This window comes from Aythya fuligula, chromosome Z, assembly GCF_009819795.1.
Source record: "Aythya fuligula isolate bAytFul2 chromosome Z, bAytFul2.pri, whole genome shotgun sequence".
Classification (NCBI taxonomy): domain Eukaryota; kingdom Metazoa; phylum Chordata; class Aves; order Anseriformes; family Anatidae; genus Aythya; species Aythya fuligula.
The window spans coordinates 83209555-83230020 of record NC_045593.1 but is presented as its reverse complement, the minus strand read 5'-3'; the positions used below and the strand labels follow the sequence as shown (position 1 = coordinate 83230020).

Sequence of the window (20466 nt, the reverse complement as noted above, 5' to 3'; positions counted from 1 at the left end):
AAGCAAGCGATTTAGATACCTATCATCGGCGATGTGCACCGTACCTCTGTAAAGCGTGTATATTCTTTGGAGTATTTGCTGACAAAAGGAGCATGTTGTCTCTTCGCTTGCCAGTAAGGGATCTGTTGACTCCACAGCTATGTAAAAACCTCTCATCAGCACCTATTTTAATCAGCAAGAACTTTACTATAAATCATTATCAGAAAAAGCATTGTGCTACACTTTTATACCAATACATTTATTTTGAAATTAATAGAGAAAAATAATACAGAGTCTGTGCTTGAGATGGGCTAATAAGCGTGCCCATGAGACTTTCCTTTTTAAGCACTAAATGAAAGCTTTTGCATTGCTAACAGGCTACAAAAGTTGCTTAGGTAATAAGACTCTTTTTCTCTTATCAGTAAAAAAGAAAAGGGGAGGGATGGGATGGCTCAAGGGATTGGTAATCAGATTACAAAGTCTTTCACTTCTAGGTCACTGGTTCAAATCTGCCCCCTGTTTAGTAGTGACCAAAAGCTGTTCCCAGCTGATGGCTTTTCAGTAGCCTTTGTGAGATGCATTAGTGATCTATATCCAATGCCTACTGAAAATCACTGTGAGCAGTTGTGTTGGGAGTCTCAACTGAGACCCTTTAAGTAGGAATAAACGACCTCCTTGCACAGTGAAGGGTTCGGCGTTTTATTTCCCAGAAAATAATTTTAATAAGGTAGTGAAGCAGTGCTGCTGAATCTGCACTGTCACAGCTGCTCTGGGCTTAAATAGCAGATCCTGCTTCCCAGGACTGTTACTATCGCTTCTCACTAGCATTGCCTCCTAAAAATTGTTACCAGCTTTCTTAAGAATTGGACTACTATCTCTCAATATGAGTCGCATGGTATCATTCCCAATTTACTTCCATATTAGGCTAGACAGATATCATCATAATTACAAAAAATGAGAAGTAAAAAGAAAATTACTAAATTTGTTCATCTTAGAAGAAATGTCATACTTATTAGGAAAATTGATTTTGACATATAGAGTGTGAAAACATCTTTATTGATGGTCTTAGTGCTGTATTAGTGCCAAGGAAGCTGTGAGACCGAGACTTTGGTAGACTTTCATGCAATACGTGACTTAGGTCACTAAAACGTTCTCAGAGGAAGGTGGGAAGCGCATTTTAAATGAAATACTGAAAAGAGGGAATATTCCCCAGCTCCTGCAAAAGAACCTTTTCCGGTGTACATTTCCCAGTGCCATCTCTTGCTGGTGTTTATTGTCAGATATTTAAATGACACCTTTATAAACTTTGCCCATGTCAGCGTTATGAAGCGCTGTTTTCCTCCAAGTAGGGGAGTGCTAGAGGACAGTGGCCAGTGGCTGTAAAGGGAATGTAACTTCTACTTCATTAATACATGAGCCTGAAATGATGACTGTCTACTCTATGTGCTTGGTACATTTCTGTGGGAATCACTTCGTCAATTTAGAGGTGCTTTTACCTCCACAGTGATGCACGCAACCCATTATGAAACTGCGATTCTGTCCCCAAAATTAAATAAGGAAAAACTGTATTTTGTTTGACACAGTAGGAATGCCGCATGTACACCACCATGGTTATTTCCATATGGAGAGCAGAAATAGGTATTTCATCCATCATAAATGACTCATGGTTTGATCAAACAGACCGCATCAGCCAGCTCCCTCACTACGCACGTAGGCCTCAGTCACAACTTTGCCGCTTGCTCCTCAGCCTGCGGGTTCTGCAGGCTGGTCGGTGGGCAGGGGAATGTTTGGTGGCCTCCCTGTGAAGCCAAAAAGTTCTACAAGAACCTGTTATTTTGCCAGCTTCCCTCTGGTTTTGATTTCCAGCGAGCACCTGGGTCTGCACCCCTGTGCTCACCATTTTAGGGTTGCTGGGGGGATAGAGGATGGTGAGGACTGTTAAGGAGAGATAAGGGTTTGGTGCTGGGAGTGGAATTGTTCCGGCCAGGGCCTTCAGAGAGGAACAGTTTAAAAGGAAAGAAGAAATGTTAACCATGGCAGCAGGTGGGGATGTGTTAAGTCACAGCTTGGTGGGGCACCGGGAGGTTCCTTTCTGTAGCCTCACAGGCCAAGAAGCACGGGTGTAGAAAGAGCAAATCCCAGATGATGTGTCCATACTGATCCAAAATACACCTTCTGCATCTGCCAGTCGTCTTGGAAGCCCACAGGACTCAGGGCAGTCTCTGGGTCCTGCTGGAGCTCACTGGCACCAGCACCTCTGTCCCCATGGGCATCCAAGGCTCACAGTGTGAGGGGCACGGCTGAAGGGCACCACCAGCTCTATGGGTGGCTCCGTCCACAAGTGAGGGTTTATAAGACAAAGCCATTCCTTTCAGAAGCTCACACAAAGGTTGCAGGGGAAAAAAAAAATATAAGTGGAGGCGTTGTCAGCCCAGCTGTTGTTAAGCTCATGAAAGCTTCCTCACAGGTCTGGTGTGAGCCTTCGCTCCCTGCCTGTGGGGGAACCTGGTTTTATTCCAGCTGTTACCTCAGGCCCCCTCTTTTTTGACACACACCAGAAGCACTCCAGGAGCAGAAAACTGGCAGCTTGCTGGGGCTGAGCTCTGGGTGATGAGGTTTGCCCGCGCCTCACTTTTGTTGTGAGCTTAAACATTATTTCAGCACCATCAGCTGGATGGAGGTAGCCTCCCAGCAAGGCATTCATCCTGGTGTAGCGATGGTTTAGCTTACAGAAGGACCTCTGCACAGCTGTAGGAGCCTTGTCTCGCAGCCAAACTGGCTTCTGTCTCCTCATGGACCCCGCACTGCCCTGGGGAGCCAACAAAACCAGAAGCTGCAGCGTGGCAGTAGTGCTGGTATCCACCAGGAACATGAGACAGGGGCTGCCCAGGTGTGTTTCATTGTTTAACAGGACTTTGGAGAAAAGGGAGTGGACTGAAAGCTCGCTGTTGCTTCTGGTTTTAGCGTTGCTTATGAAACTTGGAAGATCAGAGGGTCATGGGGAATATCTTGCTAGTGATGTGTAATGGTTTGGAAATAAACACCAGGGGTGGCTCCAGCTGCCTTTGATCTAACTAAATGGCTATTATGTATATTCTATTTAACTTATTTTAAAATTAGGCAAAGAGCATACAAGAATGCTTCTCTGTGTGCTAGATGCCTGAACTTCCAACTGTGTGCTCAGGACCAAACAAAAGGAAAATGGTTCTCTTTCAAGGGGCTTATCATTTGGTAGATATATAACACAAAGCAGGCATGAAATGCTGTGGGAAAGAGTGACTGACATTCTACCTTATCCCATGTTTTTAACATTTTGAATTTTTATTGATGAGGGCCAGAATTTGCAGATTTCACACAGTGTCTTTTGCCTTCCACGACATCTGTGAATTTTTTTTTTATTTTTTTTTTGAAGTGAGACTTCTTAAGTCAAAAGTGATGAGCTTTTAGCTTAAAAAGATGGGAAAGTAGTTAAATCCACAGCAGGTCTTCTTTTTTTTTCAGAGTGAACCAGAAACTTCGGAGAGCGTGCGCAGAAAGTTCTGCGGACGTCTCCTGGGGTTTCGTGCCAGGGTGTCTGATCATCCCAGTTATGTGGGATCCCAACGAGCTCTCCTAGGCTCCCACTGCCACAGGATGAGGCTGCTCTTTCCTCAGGCCCCTCATGGTGCATTTGTTGCAGCAGTCCTGCCTGGCTGGCCTCCCTGCAGCAAGAGGGGAGGATTGCCATGTTCTTCCCCATGCCCTCACAGACTCCCCACAGGTGTAGATTGCTTCCAGGAATGATGTGGTAACCACCAAAGGCAGAATCCAATACAAAATTTTCAAGACGATGTCTTCATTGCCTAACAACAGTGAAAAGAAATGCTGCTCTTAACATGCCAGAATTTCCCTTTGATGCTTGTGAGCATAGCAGGGACTGTAGGTTATTTTGCTAAAGGAAAACTGCATGTGGTAAGTGCATGTCTTCTGACATGAAAACCTGGGATTTTTCATTGCTGGTATGCAGCAGCTGTTGAACTGACACGTAGACACGATAGCATTCATTACTCTTAAGATATTACACTCCTCATTCTTCTGTTGACTCATCACTACCTGGCATAATTTCTCTGACTAATAATGTATGCATGCATCATAAATACTTGAGGATGCTCTGTGGTGTTCGGTTAACCAGCTCGTGGTGAGGGAAGTGTGGAGTAGTAATGCACGCTCTCGTGTAGCATTCATTATTCAGCAATAAATGATGTGAGCAAGCCAAGGCCTGGGGAGATGACCAGACTGGCCCAAGGTCCCTGAGCATGCCAAGAGGACAAACTTAAAAATGGAGCATTTATTATTAATCTGGAGAAAGCAGGGTATGCTGTTGTCACCAGCAGTGCTTCTGTTTCTGGTGTCACCCTGCCTTCAGAGCCTGCTTGGGTACAGGGGGCATCATCGTGGTGAGATGGTGCCCAGGCCCCCACTCCCATTTCCAGAGATGCTGGGGGCTGAAGTCAGCTGCTGAGGCAGAGGCTCCTGCTCCCCAGGGCTTCAGGAGAGCAGCTCCATGCCCAGCATCTTCTGAGGGTGGAGGCTTCCTTTACCCCTACAGCTGTGTCTAGCATGGGCCAGACATCTAGTTCTAAATGCATGCTATTTATGAGAGTCTGTTCTTTGCTCTCTTGGAAGATCTTTATGTGAATCATTTGCCATATCAGATTAGTTATACATCCCTCAGAACACTTCATAAAGTCCTTGTGTTTATAAAAGATCTTCTCCTCCGTGAAGCCCTCTTGGCTTTGCTGGTACTTCCCCATCTCGCAACTGGGTGGAAAATGTTTGATATCTAGTAGCGTGTCCAATGTCTGATAAAAAGGCGTGATAAAAAATTATTCTGCATTTCCCTCTCTGCTCTGCCATTTTTTTCAGACTTTGAAGATGTCAGCCATATTGTGGCACGCTTGGTGTAATTTGGTTTTCTACCACACATTCCTTTTTGGCAAAGGAGGGTGCATGCAGCAGCAGCATTTCAGTGGGACTTCAGAGGGAAGTTGTTGCTCTTCTCCCTTGTTCGTCTCCAATAATAGATCATAATTTACCATTCCCTAACTGTGAAGAGAGTTATCTTCATGAGTTTGTGTGACCCCAGAAGTTTCGGTTTACATACCCTTGTTCAGAGACCTTGCCTGTGGAGAGACTTTTCCTTCCTGAAGTTACTCAGAGGTTGCAAGAGTCGAAGCTGAAGCTTCAAAGGACAGGAAGAGTGAGTGTTGTCTTATCCTCTTGCCGAAGTGGAAATCCAGCTGTCTGTGTTTAAATAACAAGGGTGTTAGACTTCATGTCCATCTGTGAGGTTCTGAGCTTAACATTCAGCTTCTTCTTTTCTTCTTTTTTGATTCAGGCCTTTTTGAGAAAAATTAATACATACACTGACATGTTTGTATACAAATAAATAGGGTCGGCTTCTTAAACTCTTGCTCCTTGCTCAATGAACTGTCTTAAATCTAAGGAAGATTTGTTTTTCTTGATGTTAAACCTACGCAATTTTCCCTGTTTTTGTAGGTATAAAATGGAATATAAGAAAACTGAATATTTCATTAAAAAAATACACCAACATTACATTTGCGTAAAGTTGTAATAAAATAGTAAATAAAGTTGTAATATAAGTTTTCCAAGAACCACTCAGATAGAGCCAGTGAAGATACCATTTTACCATGTTGGATTTAATCCTTAAAATGTACAAACTTGATAGTTTCACATTCATTTCAATAATATGATTGTTCACTTCTAGACTGAGTTCTGGATTTACACATCTGTTAAAGCATGAGAATTATTTTAATAACTTACTTGAGGCCATGTTTTTTCATTAGGTATGAGCCATTACCTTCATGATGGTAAAATATGAAAAAAAAACTCCAACCCCTTGTATCATTTCATATCCAAGCCTTCTGTATTGATGGTTTTCATTACGCACTGATTTTCAGAAACAGTTTAACTAATTTGATATCACAAAAATTTAAATATTTATATTTGTATTTAACTTTATCTGAGCAAATAAAATGCAAGAGCCTGTATATTCTGGTTCAAAGCTTCTTAGGGCTTTTCCGTCCCGAAGAAAGCTGGAGGTGCTGGCAGCTTACTCGCTCACGTGTCCTTGCTCACCGGTAGTCTTGATACGACGAGGCACCTCCAAAAAGGTGCCAGTCGTGTGTCACTGCTTGGGGTCAGCTCCACATCCTGGGCATGGTAAACTGTGTTCTCAATGGCTGCAAAATCAGCTGAAAACCTGGTACTGAATGTACCTTCAAAGCAGGAAACTTACTCAAAATGTTGGCTCATGATTTGGCCATGTCCTGAGCTGAGCAGGGCTGTGCAATGCAGTCTGTGCAAAACTGAGCCCAGGCGTCCAAGTCTGGGGCAGCAGGCTGAGGGCACTCCCAGTTTTGGGCTGAAACACCTCTGTTTCCTAGTCTATATATATAGACTATAGACCTTCCCCAGTTCTGAAGCACTTTTAAATTTTCAAATGGTCGTGGGTCTAGGTGGTTCTGATTACAATTGGTAGATTATTAATAGCCTTGCTTTATTTTTTTTTTTATTTTGTTTTGGTTTATTTTATTTTATTTTGGTTTATTTATTTTATTTTATTTTATAAATTTATTTCATTTAATTTCATTTTATTTCAAACTAGACATTACACTCAAGTTGTGGTAAACCAAGAAAAAGTAAAGACATGATCTACATCATAAGGCTTTACTGGCAAAGATGTATCAGCTAAGAGCTTGAAAAAAAACCTTTTGCCACCCCAGCCAAGATAACTATGTTAGCAAAACCTCTAGTGCAGGTTCTGCATAGCAGTTCCAGCAGAAGAATGTTTTTGCTGGCTTAACTCATGTCGTTTGGAGATGGGATGCAGCTTCCTGCCAGAAAACCTCCTGCATCTCTATTAAGAGGACTCTGCTGGCAGAGACATGTGGTAAAGCCAAAGGATCTTCTGCTGTGCTGGAGGTTTAGGCATGATCGTGCACTCACAACTTTTTCCACTGCCCACGTCCAAATTAACCGTGAGTACAAAATGAGCCGTAATTTAGCAAGCTGAGATGATTTTTCAAATGCAAGTTTCCTAGGGCTCCTGTACTGCAGTGGACATACGCAACTTCCCTTTAAACAACCTGGCTCGAGCATCAGATGCTCTTCAGCATTAGCTGTGCCAAATGCTGCACGTGTCAATTTAGGCTGCTTCCTGGCAGAATAAATTGCCCCTCGTGGCACTCCACTTCCCTAAGACAGGACCATTTCTGAGCCGTGTGTTAGAGGCCAGTCAATGTCCCAGCAGAACATCAGCAATTAGCCTGACCAGGCATTGCTGTCTGGTCCCAGCTAGGCAGCTGGAACTTGTTCGCCCTGCAAAACGCCTTCTCGGTGGCGGTGACACCTGCAGAGCAATCCCATCTCTGGGGCAGCAGGTTGCTGCTGGCAGAAAGGGCACCAACAGCCAGACCCATCTGGTTCCTGCGTCTGCTCCTGACTTCCTCCGTGGCTCTCTAGTGGCTGAAAAGCACAAGTCCCAGCAGCCTTCACCACTGAAGCATCTTGAGAGGCATTAAAAAAAATCTGGGTTTTGTTTGCTTTCGTTGAGTGTTTGATAGGAACATCTTGGTCATGCCCTCTTATCTAACTTACAATTTTCGTCTGTGAGGAAGCTGCATACAGACCATTTTGTCTTTTTTTTTTTCTTTTTTTAAACAACAGGAGTCAACCCATGTAAGAGCTCTGTAGGTAGCTTTTATTAAAGGTCAGATGCTGTGTATGGTGGCAGTGGGCAGGCAGCCAGTGAGATCCCCACAGGGTTTGTGTTATGTGCTGGGCTTTCTTTTGGGCTATTACAGTGTGTTCATAGTAGCCAAATTGCTGAGAGGTTCGTAAGTGAGGTGGGCCAGCCTTGCTACCCGTAGTACACCTATTAGCACAAAAGTGTGTGTTTGGGAACTTGGTGTTCTCTGGATTATTACAGGTCCTTGAAGGCTTTTCTCCTGTAAGCTCTCTGTTAAGACACTAGGGACAAGAGAAGCCAGAGAATTGCATTATTAAGTTTAAAGTTTTAATAAAGCTGAAGCCTGAGGCTTTTATGCTAGAGAACCATGAGTTTTGCTTGCACTGTTCGCAAAATATTGCCAGCAGAATTTCGTGTATGGGGAAGGGAGGAGGGGAGGGGCTGGTTTTGGTTTTGTTGTTGTTTAACTGAGCTATGCATAAGGGAGATGACCACTACCCTTATTTTAGATGTACATGTTTTGCTAATCAAGATTGGCTTTAAGAATTTATACCCTAAAAGTAGGATTTGTATGGAAACTACCAGTAGAGTTTTGAAACAGATACAAACTTACAGTGTGAAATGTGGTGAGTCCTAGACTCCAGATGCTCTAAAGCAGTAAGTTCTAATATGTTCGTACATTATTATTACCTTTACAGTGTGATGTATTGCTGTAGAAAGCTATCACAATTGTAGACATAACCTCAAATAGGTCCTTGAAGAAAATACCAGAAAATACTTGGTCATTATATGATTGTGTCTGCAGTTGATCCCTTGCTGTTTAAAACTGGTGTGTATCAAATTCTTTGTCTACTGCAAGCAAGGATTTTAGCACATCTATGAATACAGTTAGGGGAAATTATTCTTCTTGCTAACTGAAAATGGGAACTAGTTTGACTTTAGATTGTTTATGATGTTTGTTATATGCTGTTCAAGTATAGCTGCTCAGTAATTCTACTCCCCAGCGAACAATATGTTATGAAAACTTGGGAGTCTAATTCACTTGTAAGACGTGCAAAAAACTGAAGGTATTTTAAAAATTCAGGAATTCTATCCAGGATGCAGTGAAAAGTCTTCGGAATCCCAGACCAACAAACATGCAGTACATGCAAACAAAATTGTATGCTTTGTGTGGAAGAGGAGCCCTTCTGAGTTCAGGAAAGGAATTGGCTCAAGTGCTCATGCTCCAACAGAGCAGTTCCTTGGCTTGCATGACACTGGGTGAAAGGAGACGTGAAGGGCACACCTAAAAGAAGGTGGACCTGTACCAACCTTCCAGGAGAGCCTTCTCAGGTTCCTAAGAATCAGCACTTCCTTGCAGAAGTGTTAAATAAAAATTGCCCACTCACACACCATTCCTAGTGAGTGATTTCTGATCTACTACTGCTCTTACAAATTCTTCATGGACCAACCAATGCCATTTTGATCTACCAGAATGTTTATCACAAATTCACTCCACTTCTGGAAACCATTGAGCATATTTGGACAGGGGCTTTCAGTTCAGTTTCCTCTGAAAGAGATTCAGTTTACACAGGCCAATACCTCTTAAAGGCTCAATCCACTGTGAGGCAATGGGAGACAATGGAAGCATTTACATCAAATTTAGTTTTACCCCAAGCCAAGTACTTAAGGTAGACATAGCCATTCAAGCCCATGGAAATACCATGCCACAACTGATATTGGCATGGAAGACAAAGGAAGTACATGAAAGGTTTTCTTAAAAGATCAAGAGAAAGTGAAATCTGGGGTATTTTTTTAATTTTTGTTTTATCAATTTTTCATAATTCCTAATTACAAACAACTCAGAGGAGTTAGTATCCCACAAAGCCTATGTCATGACAGTTGACTTGGTTGTTTGGGCCTATATAAATACAAAAGGATAGCTGAAAGCTTTTCAACTTTCTTATACTTTTCTAAGCTTGAATTTTCAGTCATTTAATGTTTGTTAGAATAGGTATAGAGAGTGTGGGACTGTTGCTGCAAAGCATTACACCCACAGACTGCTTGTCTAAAGTCTAACTGGGCCATGCGTAGATGTTCACGTTTGGCATATCAGACCTTTGAGTCACCTTTTAGAATAGTGATGCTTCCATTTGAGAGCTCTGCTACAAAACCTATTAATATCGAAGATATATTTGATCATCTATTCTAAATATTTATGTAGCGAAGTTATGCATTACATATGTGATATGTATAAGAGACTTATGTTTTATAGGCATACACTACAGATAAAGGAGATAGCAGCCTTTTGTTACGATAAAATTATAATAACTGTATAATGTAACCTTACTGAGGATTGCCATATGACATTATGAACAGCTTAGTAGTAAATGACTTTTTAAATTTACAAATAAGCTTGCAAATAATATATCTGAATTTAATGGATAAAGTTTTAAATTATTTCCAGTTCGTGCTTATGTAATGATAGAGTTGAACTCTTTTGCAACACTTGTTCTTTGCCAAGTGAAGGAATAAACTTTCAACTACTGGAATAGAGATGACTTTCAAAAAGGCACCTGAATGCTTTCTACCTTCTTACAGTGGACACTGGTCTAGGAATGTACCCAATACAAGGGTATCAAATGTAAAGCAGTGATGATGTGGTAAACAAATTACAAAAACAAATCTTACAAAAACTTACCTACTCTGACTACACAGAAGGAACCCAAAGACAAAAATAAAATGGTACTTCATGAATAGAAAAGAAGATTGGGAATGTGTAGGGGGCTCAAAATGGTATATTGAATGATACAGTAATAAAGGAAAACCTGATGGAGAAGTGCCTGCTTAACTATTTCTGACTGTAAGGGAATTTTTGGAAGAACAAGAAGGAATGTAAGGACAGAGCGATAGGAGCTCTAAGCCTAAGCCTCTAAGTGAAGGGGTACACTGAATAATTGCTTAATTGCTTTCCTTTTTTTTTTTTTTTTGAATCTCTTCAGAGGAAAATAATTTAGGATTTGAAAATTAGCATTGAGGAGGAAATTAAGTAATTCTTGGGCTGTGAAAACTGAGTGTCTGTGGAATTTACTGATGTGCAAAGAGTACAAGGCATAAAATGAACTTTAGATGAAATCCCTAGGCCTTTATTTGCAGTTGTTGCTTCAGTAAAAACTACAGTTTTCTTGGAAAAAAAAATAGTGTGTAGTATTGTAAACAGTCTGTGCTCTATTAAATACCTTCATTTATAGCATGTCAATTTTAAGAGGCTGCGCTGGCTGCATGGGATAAAACTAGTCCTGGAAAGTGCAAATCATGCATCCCCTAGCATCGTTCTTTTGGAATTACAGTTACATCAAATTTGAATGGGAACTGGGTGCTAAATTTGCACTGGATATTAATGTATTTTACTGTATCATTTTTTATTCTGCTCACTTGGTTTTTAAAATACATGTGAATTCAAAACTATTTTTAGAGAAGATACATATACTTTCATTTGGAGCTGTCAGTCCATTCAATCTGAAGCATTGATGCCTCTGTGAGCAAAAGCACTTGGGTTACTCACATCTACCTGCAGGATAAATTAGGGTCCTTGCGAGGAGGACCTGCTGTTTGAGCATCATCTGGACCTGCTCTTCTCAGTTATAGTTATCACTTAACATCACACTCTAGCAGAGGACTTGAGCTGTTGTAGAAGCTACGGCACGTGGTCTGGACGTGCTCTGTTGTGACATTTCTGTGTCACTTAAATCTGGACACATTAGACTTGTTCAAGTGAAGGTTGTATCCTTAATCTCTACTTCATGTTTTTCTCTGCGTTTTGGGGGATTTGGGATTGTGTTTGTTTGAAAATACCATTATACAGGTATCCACAAAGCTGAGCAGCAGGCACCAGCAGGTGTTATGTGTGTCCCAAGTGGCCTCATGGCCACTGATCGTTGTGATGGTTGTCAAAGAGGGGCAAGCTCCACGGCCTGGGTACATTCACAGCGCACAAACAGCATATCCATGCAGGACATGGTGCTGAGTAGCTCAGTAGATGCGCAGCCTGCCTTACAGTGAACTAACTCACCTGTGGAGATAAGTATTGTGGTTATTTTTGGCCAGTACTTTCTAAACTGCATTTTAAAAAAAAACGATTTTTCAATTATTTTGTAGATCCGAACCACATGTTGGGCCTGGTGTAATCCTAGAGAAATTACTTCAGATGACATATTCACGAGTCCAAGTTCTTCTGAAATAAGCTGGTTGAAGATCTGAGTGAATCATCCTTTTAAGAGGCAAAGCATTTATCAGTGCTTGAGATGTTCTTATAGCTTTGGGGAGGAGGATTATAGTGTTGATAAAAATCTCCATTTTGAGGCTCCACCTTCCTGTGGAGCTCCAGGGTTTCATCCCAAGTTTAGCAGAGTCACTGGTGGTTCCTTCAATTGCCTGAAGACAGCCCTGAGACATCCATTATTCGTACGTGCAATTCTTATTCACAACTCTTAGACTCTGTAGTGGAGAGGATCTGCACATCGTCATGTTTACATTGAAATTCAGTGCTCAGTGTCGGATGTTTGGCTGAAAATGTCAGTGTCATGTTACCTCTGAATGAAGCCCAGCATTTTACAATAGATGCTATTTTGTCCAAAATATGTGATTTTGCCCCCCACACACACACCTGTTATCCTACCCTCCAAATATTGTAGGTATTAAATGTGAAAAAAACTACATGTATGGCAAGTCTTTGCATGAAGGAAGATCACTCTTAGAAGCATCTTCATACACATTTGCCCCAAATTTCTTCAGCTTAGCTGAATTCCTAAATCACGTAATACTGACAGTATGGTCAGTATGATAGGCTACTGAGGAAGATGAACACCTGATTTTCTCTGGAATGGGAAGCTCTACCTTTATGTTATCTGTCCAATAATGGTGAATATTTTTTACTTAGAATATTAATTTGATTACACTGATTTTAAAATATATATAAGGTAAATAAAAAAAAGGGCAAGACATTCACAGTGTCATACTGCAGTTATATGAAACTGGAAGTAAGAATATTTGGTCAGAAAGGTTTACATTTGTGGTATTTTGAAGATACCAGGAGATAGTTTATACAGGATAATGATAAATGCAACTTTTACATCAAAAATCTGGATTGAGGTGATTATTTTTGAGTTTCTGATGAAAAAAAATCATTCGCATCTGCCTTGTAAAAGTCTGTTTTAGAGAGGTGTTTGTGGAGATGCAGCCTGTATGCTGATAAGCACTTAATAGAACATGAACAAAGAATGTCTGGCTTTAGAAATGTTGCATGTATTGCCATTTATACAAAAGAAAGCTGAAAAAACATTAACTTTAGCATGACATACACAGTGATAAAGACACTAGTTGCGAAACGCTGGTTTTAAAAGTATAATTCATTATATTTTCTTTGATCCAGTCTTACAAATTAGGGTCACTTGTGTCAGGAGATTAAAACCTTTTTGTCTTTCTTTGATATCAAACTATTCTTTTTCAGTCCCTTTTATCTTGCAGAGCAGCACTGAATTCCACAGCATCTTTGTCAGTTCATTCGTGTTATTTGCAGCAATCATTTAATTGGTTTTAGTACTAATAATATTTAGTCGTACTGTCGTTTCCAACAACAGAGACTCTTTAATAACCTAGAAATGTTGAGAAGCTCTGGTGATAGCTGGGTAAGCATATGTATAAGAGAGACCACAAAGAATTTTGGGACCATGGTGGGAGTGCAAGGCAGCTAAATTGGATGGAAAAAGAAAAAAACCATACAAGTCAAAGTAAGATTGTACATCAGAAAAACTACAGCAATCTACTGAAAATTAGTAGATGATAGTCATGAGTAGCTTACAGTGAACCACGGGTACCAGCTTCCCTGAAGCACAGAAATAGGAACTTGAAGAAGCTTGTAAAAGGTGTCCTCAGGGAATCTTCCATTTTTTCACTATGATACCTTTAATCCTAGAATTGTCAAGCCACATGGAAAATAATAGGACTGAATAGTTCAGTCAGTTAAAAGTTAGTATTATTTCTTTTATCAAAAATATTAGGTCTTTCTGTGTTTCTAGAGCTGTTAGGATTTGTATAAACTTTAAAACAAGTGAAGTCAAGTATTGAACTTGCATTACTCTTTCTTTTTTAATTTAAGATCATTATCTGTGACTAAGCAGGCACTGCTGTATAGAAATAAAGAACTTAAAGCCAATATTTTTTAACAGATGATTCAACGAGAGGCAGAAGTAAAGAATAAGGTAACTGCTGTGGCGTTAACAGACTCTGTTCACAATGTGTGGCATCAAGAAGCTGGCAAAACTATTCGAGAGTGGATGCGAGAGGTGAGGCCAGTTTCTTTTTTTTTTAAGAGTTGGAGTGTATATGCCTGCATAAGGTTCTATAAACATTTCTCTATCTGCTGACCATTTATTTAGGGTGAGAAAGAGAGCACATTATAGAACCATAGGAATTGTGTCCCCATACCAGCCCCTAAAATAACTGAGCTTAAAGCCGCTACTGAGCTTCAAAGTTAGCAGTCAAAATAGTAACAATCAGCGTCAGCGTGAAATATAAAAACATACATGGTTGTAGACCAAGTGTTGACTGGTAACTAAAGCAAAGTCACCCAGAGTGCCGGGGTTCTGCTCCTGGCCTGCTACGATGGTGGTGGAAAAGCACCTTGAAACTCTTCCTGACTCGGCTTGCTGATTTGTACAGCTGGTGAAAAATACTTGCTTTTATGAGATATGATTATTTCTGAAGTGCTCTGAGATTTTCTGATGAAAGTCAAAGTGTTTACTACTGTATAAAAGGAATGGCTAGTTGGTGATGATGTGATGGTGATTTATGGCCAGCAATCACAGTTTTCCACCCTTGGGGGAAGAATGACGCCATGCATTCATTATTAATTTTCATATTTAAGTATGGGATTGGTGAGATTTAATTTTTTTTTTTTTGCTGTTAAAGTGAGACTAACTAAATTTATGAATCTATTCCTTGTCAGATCAAGCTCATATCTGTGTTTTCTGTGTTCTCATTTCAGAGTGCTAAAACGATAGTTGTGTGTAGCAAATATAAACTACTTTATCCTGAACTTTTTGTTCAACTTGACTTTTTCCTGTGGTTTTAGTGAAACATTGTGTGCAGACTGCCTATTCCTGACTTAACCTTACCGTTTTATAGGCCATGACTGATGGGAATAGAGAATCACCTGGGATGCAGTCTGACAGCTCTGACTTAAATGTTAAAAATGTAAAGAATGGTAACCCCTACAGGCTCTGTCAGAAAAATCCCCATTTTCTTTATGGGAAATCAAAACCTTAAAATATATGTTACGTAGTAAAACTGAAATTTTAAATCCTGTAATTTGAATCTGACAACTCCATTTTTCTTTAAGCATTTAGTCTGAATAAGACAAGTGCATTACCTTTAATTTCATTTGCAGAAAGCAGATCTTAAAGAATAAGTTAAATGATTAATGGCCTAAAAAGTGGATGGAGTGTCATAACTTACATTAGCATTGAAAATCTCCTATAAGAAAGAAGAATTTTACATATGTGAAGTGTGGCTGAGTGGTATTAAGACTTGCATATCACCTGGATATCTCTTACTTTAATCAGGTTTAAGGCTACTGGTAAAATGAATAATAATTAAAATATACACCTAATCGCTGCCTGTCTGTAGGGCTAATTGCTGTCATTGAAAGAATGAATTGTTAAAAAAGTAATTCTTCATTGGAGCTATCTCTCCTGTATCATTGGTAGCCTATTTTTAGTACCTATAGAAGTCATGATTTTTGAATTTATTAGGAGCTGTGATGAATGATAAAACAAATCATCCATTTACATATCTTGACACTGCTTTCGAGAATACTTATTTCTTACAGGCAAGTGTCACATTGTATATAAAAGCTGGTTAATTGTGTGCTAATCTTCTGTATTATCTCCAGCTCTCTGATGTAGTGTTCTATCAGTAGTTAATATTAATTTTACTTATTTCAAATGAATGTAATACTTCATAAAAATTCTACTTCTTTTATAATTTCTACCATCTTACATTTGCAATTTCACATTCAGCTGTTAATTAAAATTATATATGCAAATTGTAAAATGCATAATACTTTACTACTTTAAACCTTGAAGCCTTTGTGAAATATTCCATTTTAACCATTTTTTACTAAAAAGTTACATTACTGGATAGTGTGTTTGTTTTTATTTTTTTTTTTGTCCACCGAGTTCAATAGTTTCATTGATCTACTGTTTCTTACAAAAATCTGCCATGCTTTGTGAACTTCACTTTCTAATCTCATACAGCAACCCTTCCTTTATGTTGTTCCTGCTCTCCCTGGTCCCAGAACAGTAGGGTTGCCTTGACAAATCTATTCAAAAGCCATTCCTCGGCCTTTATTGGTGGGGACTGAAGCCTTTGAAATTCTCTCCTCACTGCAACACAGCTGACATCTTCTTCCAGACAGAATGAATTAAGGAAATACAATAAGACACTTGATCTACCAGTCAAGGATCTTTCCACAGTGAGGACGGACTCCATGGTGCACAACTAGGGCAGCAAGCATCTACAAATACACAATACATGCTTGTTTACCAGAATAGCAATCGTCCATTTTTACAATCATGATTGATGGGATGATTTTTTAGAAATCTGTCTGAAAATTCATTGGCTCTTTCCCAAAAAAAAAACTTTTTTTTTTTTTTTCTTTAATGAAGTTAATCACTTTTGAGAAAGGCAGAACTCAGATTTGTAATAAGGGACCCATGTAGATCATTGTAGTTTGGCAGGACATCCTATTAAAAAAGTACTTCCTTTGTAATTGGATCTTCAGTTCGATGTATTTGGTGTAGTTTCAGCATATTTTATTAGAGGTGTATTATTTAATACTTTAATTCATAGACTCCTCTGAATAAATATCATTTGGATTAAAAGATTTAAAAACTTACTGGTAAATTCATCACACTCAGAGGTCCAAGAGTGAAAGTAAATGTAAATGTTTCCTGAACATAATCCCCCAAAGACCAGTATTTACATTTTTAAGTGTTCATGCCAATTCATCGCAGTTATATATTTCCAACTATTTATATATTAATCTGCTATCTTAATGCTTAACTCTAATCTCTTGGTTTGGAATTTCACAGGCTTCTCTCCACAGCATACTCCATCAAAACACCCTTAAAATTCTGACTTTTTGCAACTTCCGAAGCCAGCAGTTCGGTTTTTATATAAATACCTATTTAACAATTATAGAGAAAAATGGCTTAAAATGTGCAGTGGATAGTTCAGATTCCAGTTGGTCCAAGCACCTACTGAAGGCCACGAGCACTCAAAGCAGTGCTTAAAGACATACTATTTAAGCGCATTACGAATATCCTCCTGATCTTACCCTTTTTACCTATTTTTTTTTACCTATATAGGATGAACCTACAATATTTAAACATCACTTGGCATGACTAGCTAGTGTAGTTTACCTTCCAGTCCCTGTTGGGACCGCTGTGTAAATTAGAGCATTTTGAAGCAATACCCTTACTTACAAAGCCCGTGTTTATCCTTGCTCTGAGTTTTTGGCTTAGCAGACAATTGCCTGTCTTCTCATGCAGAACTGTTGTAACTGGGTGTCCAGCTCCGAACCGCTGGATATGGCCGTGGAGTCGATGCTGCCCGACTGCCCCCGAGTCTCCGCAGGTAGGTCGCTTTGTGTGCAGGCGGTGGATGTACCCGTTTGTGCCCAGGAGTGGCTTGGTCTTTTAAAAATACATTGGATTTTGAGTGTATTTTAACCCTTCAACAGCAAGATATGCTTAGAAGCAGATGGCTGACTGAACACTGCTCCTTTACACAGTCCACTTATTTTTTTGTCTTTTGTAGGATTTTCATTCTCCTGTCTCCATATATTTTTCTAGTCCTTTTCTCTTTTGGTTTAATTAATCGATGACTTACAGATAGAAGCTTATGAAAAATAATAGTGATGATGAAAACTGGGAAATTTATTATATGCCCTTGAATAAACATCTAACTTTATGTAGGCAAGAAGAATTAATGAAAGGTACACGTAAGTGAAGCAGAACAGTTCCCTGAGTCCTGATCAATGGAAGTCTAGTTTGTATAGCAAATTATTTACAGTGTCCAAGACAATGTGAGATTTCTCCTGTTTGGGAAGTATTCAGCTATACTTTCTCATTAATGAATCATAAATCATAAGCAGCACATGAAATAATATACAGAGACTTTTGTAAATGTGTAATAATTCCAGACGTGAGTGTAATTGTCAGTGTAACAGGAAAATCTCAAATCTACATAGGAAAGTAACCTAAAATACATAAAGCTGCTACTGAGTATGTTTGATTTGATTGCTCATGTTTGATTATCAGATTTCTTAAAAGCCATAGATGAGGTATTTCTGTAGAATGCAAAATCAGGTTCAAAGGAACACACTGCCTATACAATATTAATTTAAAAGCTGTAGCACTGTTTGACCTTGGTCTGTGAGACACAGTTGTTCATTTGACAAGTTAGAGATCCGTATCTGTCTAGATATGTGAGGTTGTTAATGAGACCTCACATTGCAGATGAAATTTAGTTTACTGCAGGTTACTTTGAAGGCTTAAAAAAATTAGCCATACTTTGTTTGAGAGCTCACAACAACCAGAGACCTGTAATCACACTTTTACTGTGGGCTGAGATCTAACCATGCAGATCATCAGCTCTGTACAGACACAGTGCAATAACATTGACATTGCTCTTTAGGGCTTAGGGAAATGAAATATTACTAAAATTTTCATAGATTCAACATTCATTTACCAACTTTTTACTCCTTTATGGAAGACTACTGCAATTTAAAAGAAAAATATTCTTCAGTAGCAGAATTCCTCAAGACAGAATTCACTTTCAATCTTTGACATGTGTGTAGCTATTGTGGAAGGCAGCATGTTATAGAGGTCATTTTAGTCAGGTAAATGAGTGCTTGGATAGCAACTAGTCAGTGTTTATAGTGCACTTGCCAATACTGAAAATCGACCATTTGAGCTTCTCCTCTCTTCCTTTTTATTCATCCTATGCAAATAATATAAAGGGTATTACATAACAGAAATCCTAAATGTTATTTAAAAACTGACTGACACTTCAATAAGGGTATGAATAAGCCTTAATTTTACATTTCTTTGAGGAAGGGTCATAGTGGGCATAATGTTTATACTCAATGAAGTTAAGATACACTGAAGCTGCCAGCAGAAGAATTAATTTGAATGAGGTGGTATCTCAGCAAGTAAAAATTGTAAAAGAGTAAGTTGGCTATTTGTATTTTTTCATGCATGCAAACAGTGCTACTAGATTAAGATCACTGATGTTTTCGATGTTTTCATAAGAGATTTTGAACAACGATTTAAATGGAAGCTTACTATTTCCAGATTGGTTCTTAAAAGGACAGTTTTAAATAGTATAGCTTTATGTGACTACTGCTGAATTACCAGTTTACTCATATGTTTCGTTCATATTTCTTTCTATATATGGACAACTCTAAGACATCTACAGAGGAACAACTGAATAATTCCTAGTGTGTTTATATGAGCAATGGTGAAAGCCTGCATTAGGGAAATTTGTAATAATTTTATGAAATGCTGCTAGATTTAGGAGCACTAGTATCTAATTTTATTTCAGTGATTTCCTGAGAATTGCAGTACTGAAATAGCCCACACTCAAATACTGGCAGCATTGCCCTTGGTATTTAAATGAATAACAGTCAGAGCAGTCACAGCAATGAGAGGAGATTTTTTTTTTTTAATAAATCTACAGCAGAATGAAGACTCAGTTATCTTTTCTGCTCGAAACCCTCTTCTTTATTTGTGTTCGCACTGAGAACTAAGTTCAGGAATATCTGTCTCATGAGCCAACTTTTTCATAAACGGTCTGATATTCAGCCAGCCAGCATATTGGGATTTACAGGCAACCCCAGTTTGTTTGTGAGCAGTGTATACTTCATATTACATCACATTTACTTGCTTGTATTTTCCTTACAAATCACCAGAGAGAAATAAATGGCCATCAAACTGGAAAAACAACTCGTATTTCCAGATAGAGTTGTTCAAGCTTTTGATTAGAATATTATTAAGTAATTAAAATGTTTGCCATAATTCATTCATGTCTTACTCACTTACAAAGAGGATTTAATACACTTTAATAATTAAACAGTGTGGGCGTGAGAACAACAGTGATACAGAGAAAGCAATCCTTAATAAATCCATTCTGTTTCTTTGTGGCTAGAGGTGGGCTACTGTGGGGGTCTTTATGGTCTTTTCTACATATTTAAAGGATTTTGGTACATGCTGGTGTCATAGCATAAGGTCTTTCTGTGGCAGGTTGTTACCATGTTGAAGGGATAATCTTCTAAAAACTCCCATGTAACCCAGTTGTGCTATTTGGTGTATGTATTAAAGGATCAATCGTGTACCCTATTCACTTTCAGCCCTCATTAAGGACCTCTGTTAGACTTGAGGTCATCTTCCTCCTCAGTCCTTATCCGCCTTCTTAATGAAGTAAAACCAGAAGACCTCTCTTCTGTCTTGGGGGAGATGGATCCATTTCCTATCTATTCAAAGACATGAAAACATAGGGTGGAGAGCACTGAAGGCTTTAGAAGAAGTCTGTACGTTAAAAAACATCACATAAAATGGAGTGGCAGTAGGAGTTGTAGAAGTTGGAGGTGAACTTGTAATTTCATTCAGAGAATGGGACAGAAGTTTTAACGACAG

The 20466-nt window shown here is 39.1% G+C and overlaps 1 protein-coding gene across 3 annotated transcripts in view; it reads left to right on the top strand.

Annotated features, from left to right (window-relative positions):
- FAM172A (family with sequence similarity 172 member A) overlaps positions 1-20466 on the top strand; it is a 253536-nt gene that overhangs the window by 171570 nt on the left and 61500 nt on the right. For all 3 annotated transcript variants that reach the window (XM_032205984.1, XM_032205985.1, XM_032205983.1), the window contains 2 exons: positions 13936-14052; positions 17320-17404. In XM_032205984.1, the coding sequence (XP_032061875.1) occupies positions 13936-14052; positions 17320-17404 (202 nt within the window). The remainder of the gene's footprint in view (positions 1-13935; positions 14053-17319; positions 17405-20466) is intronic.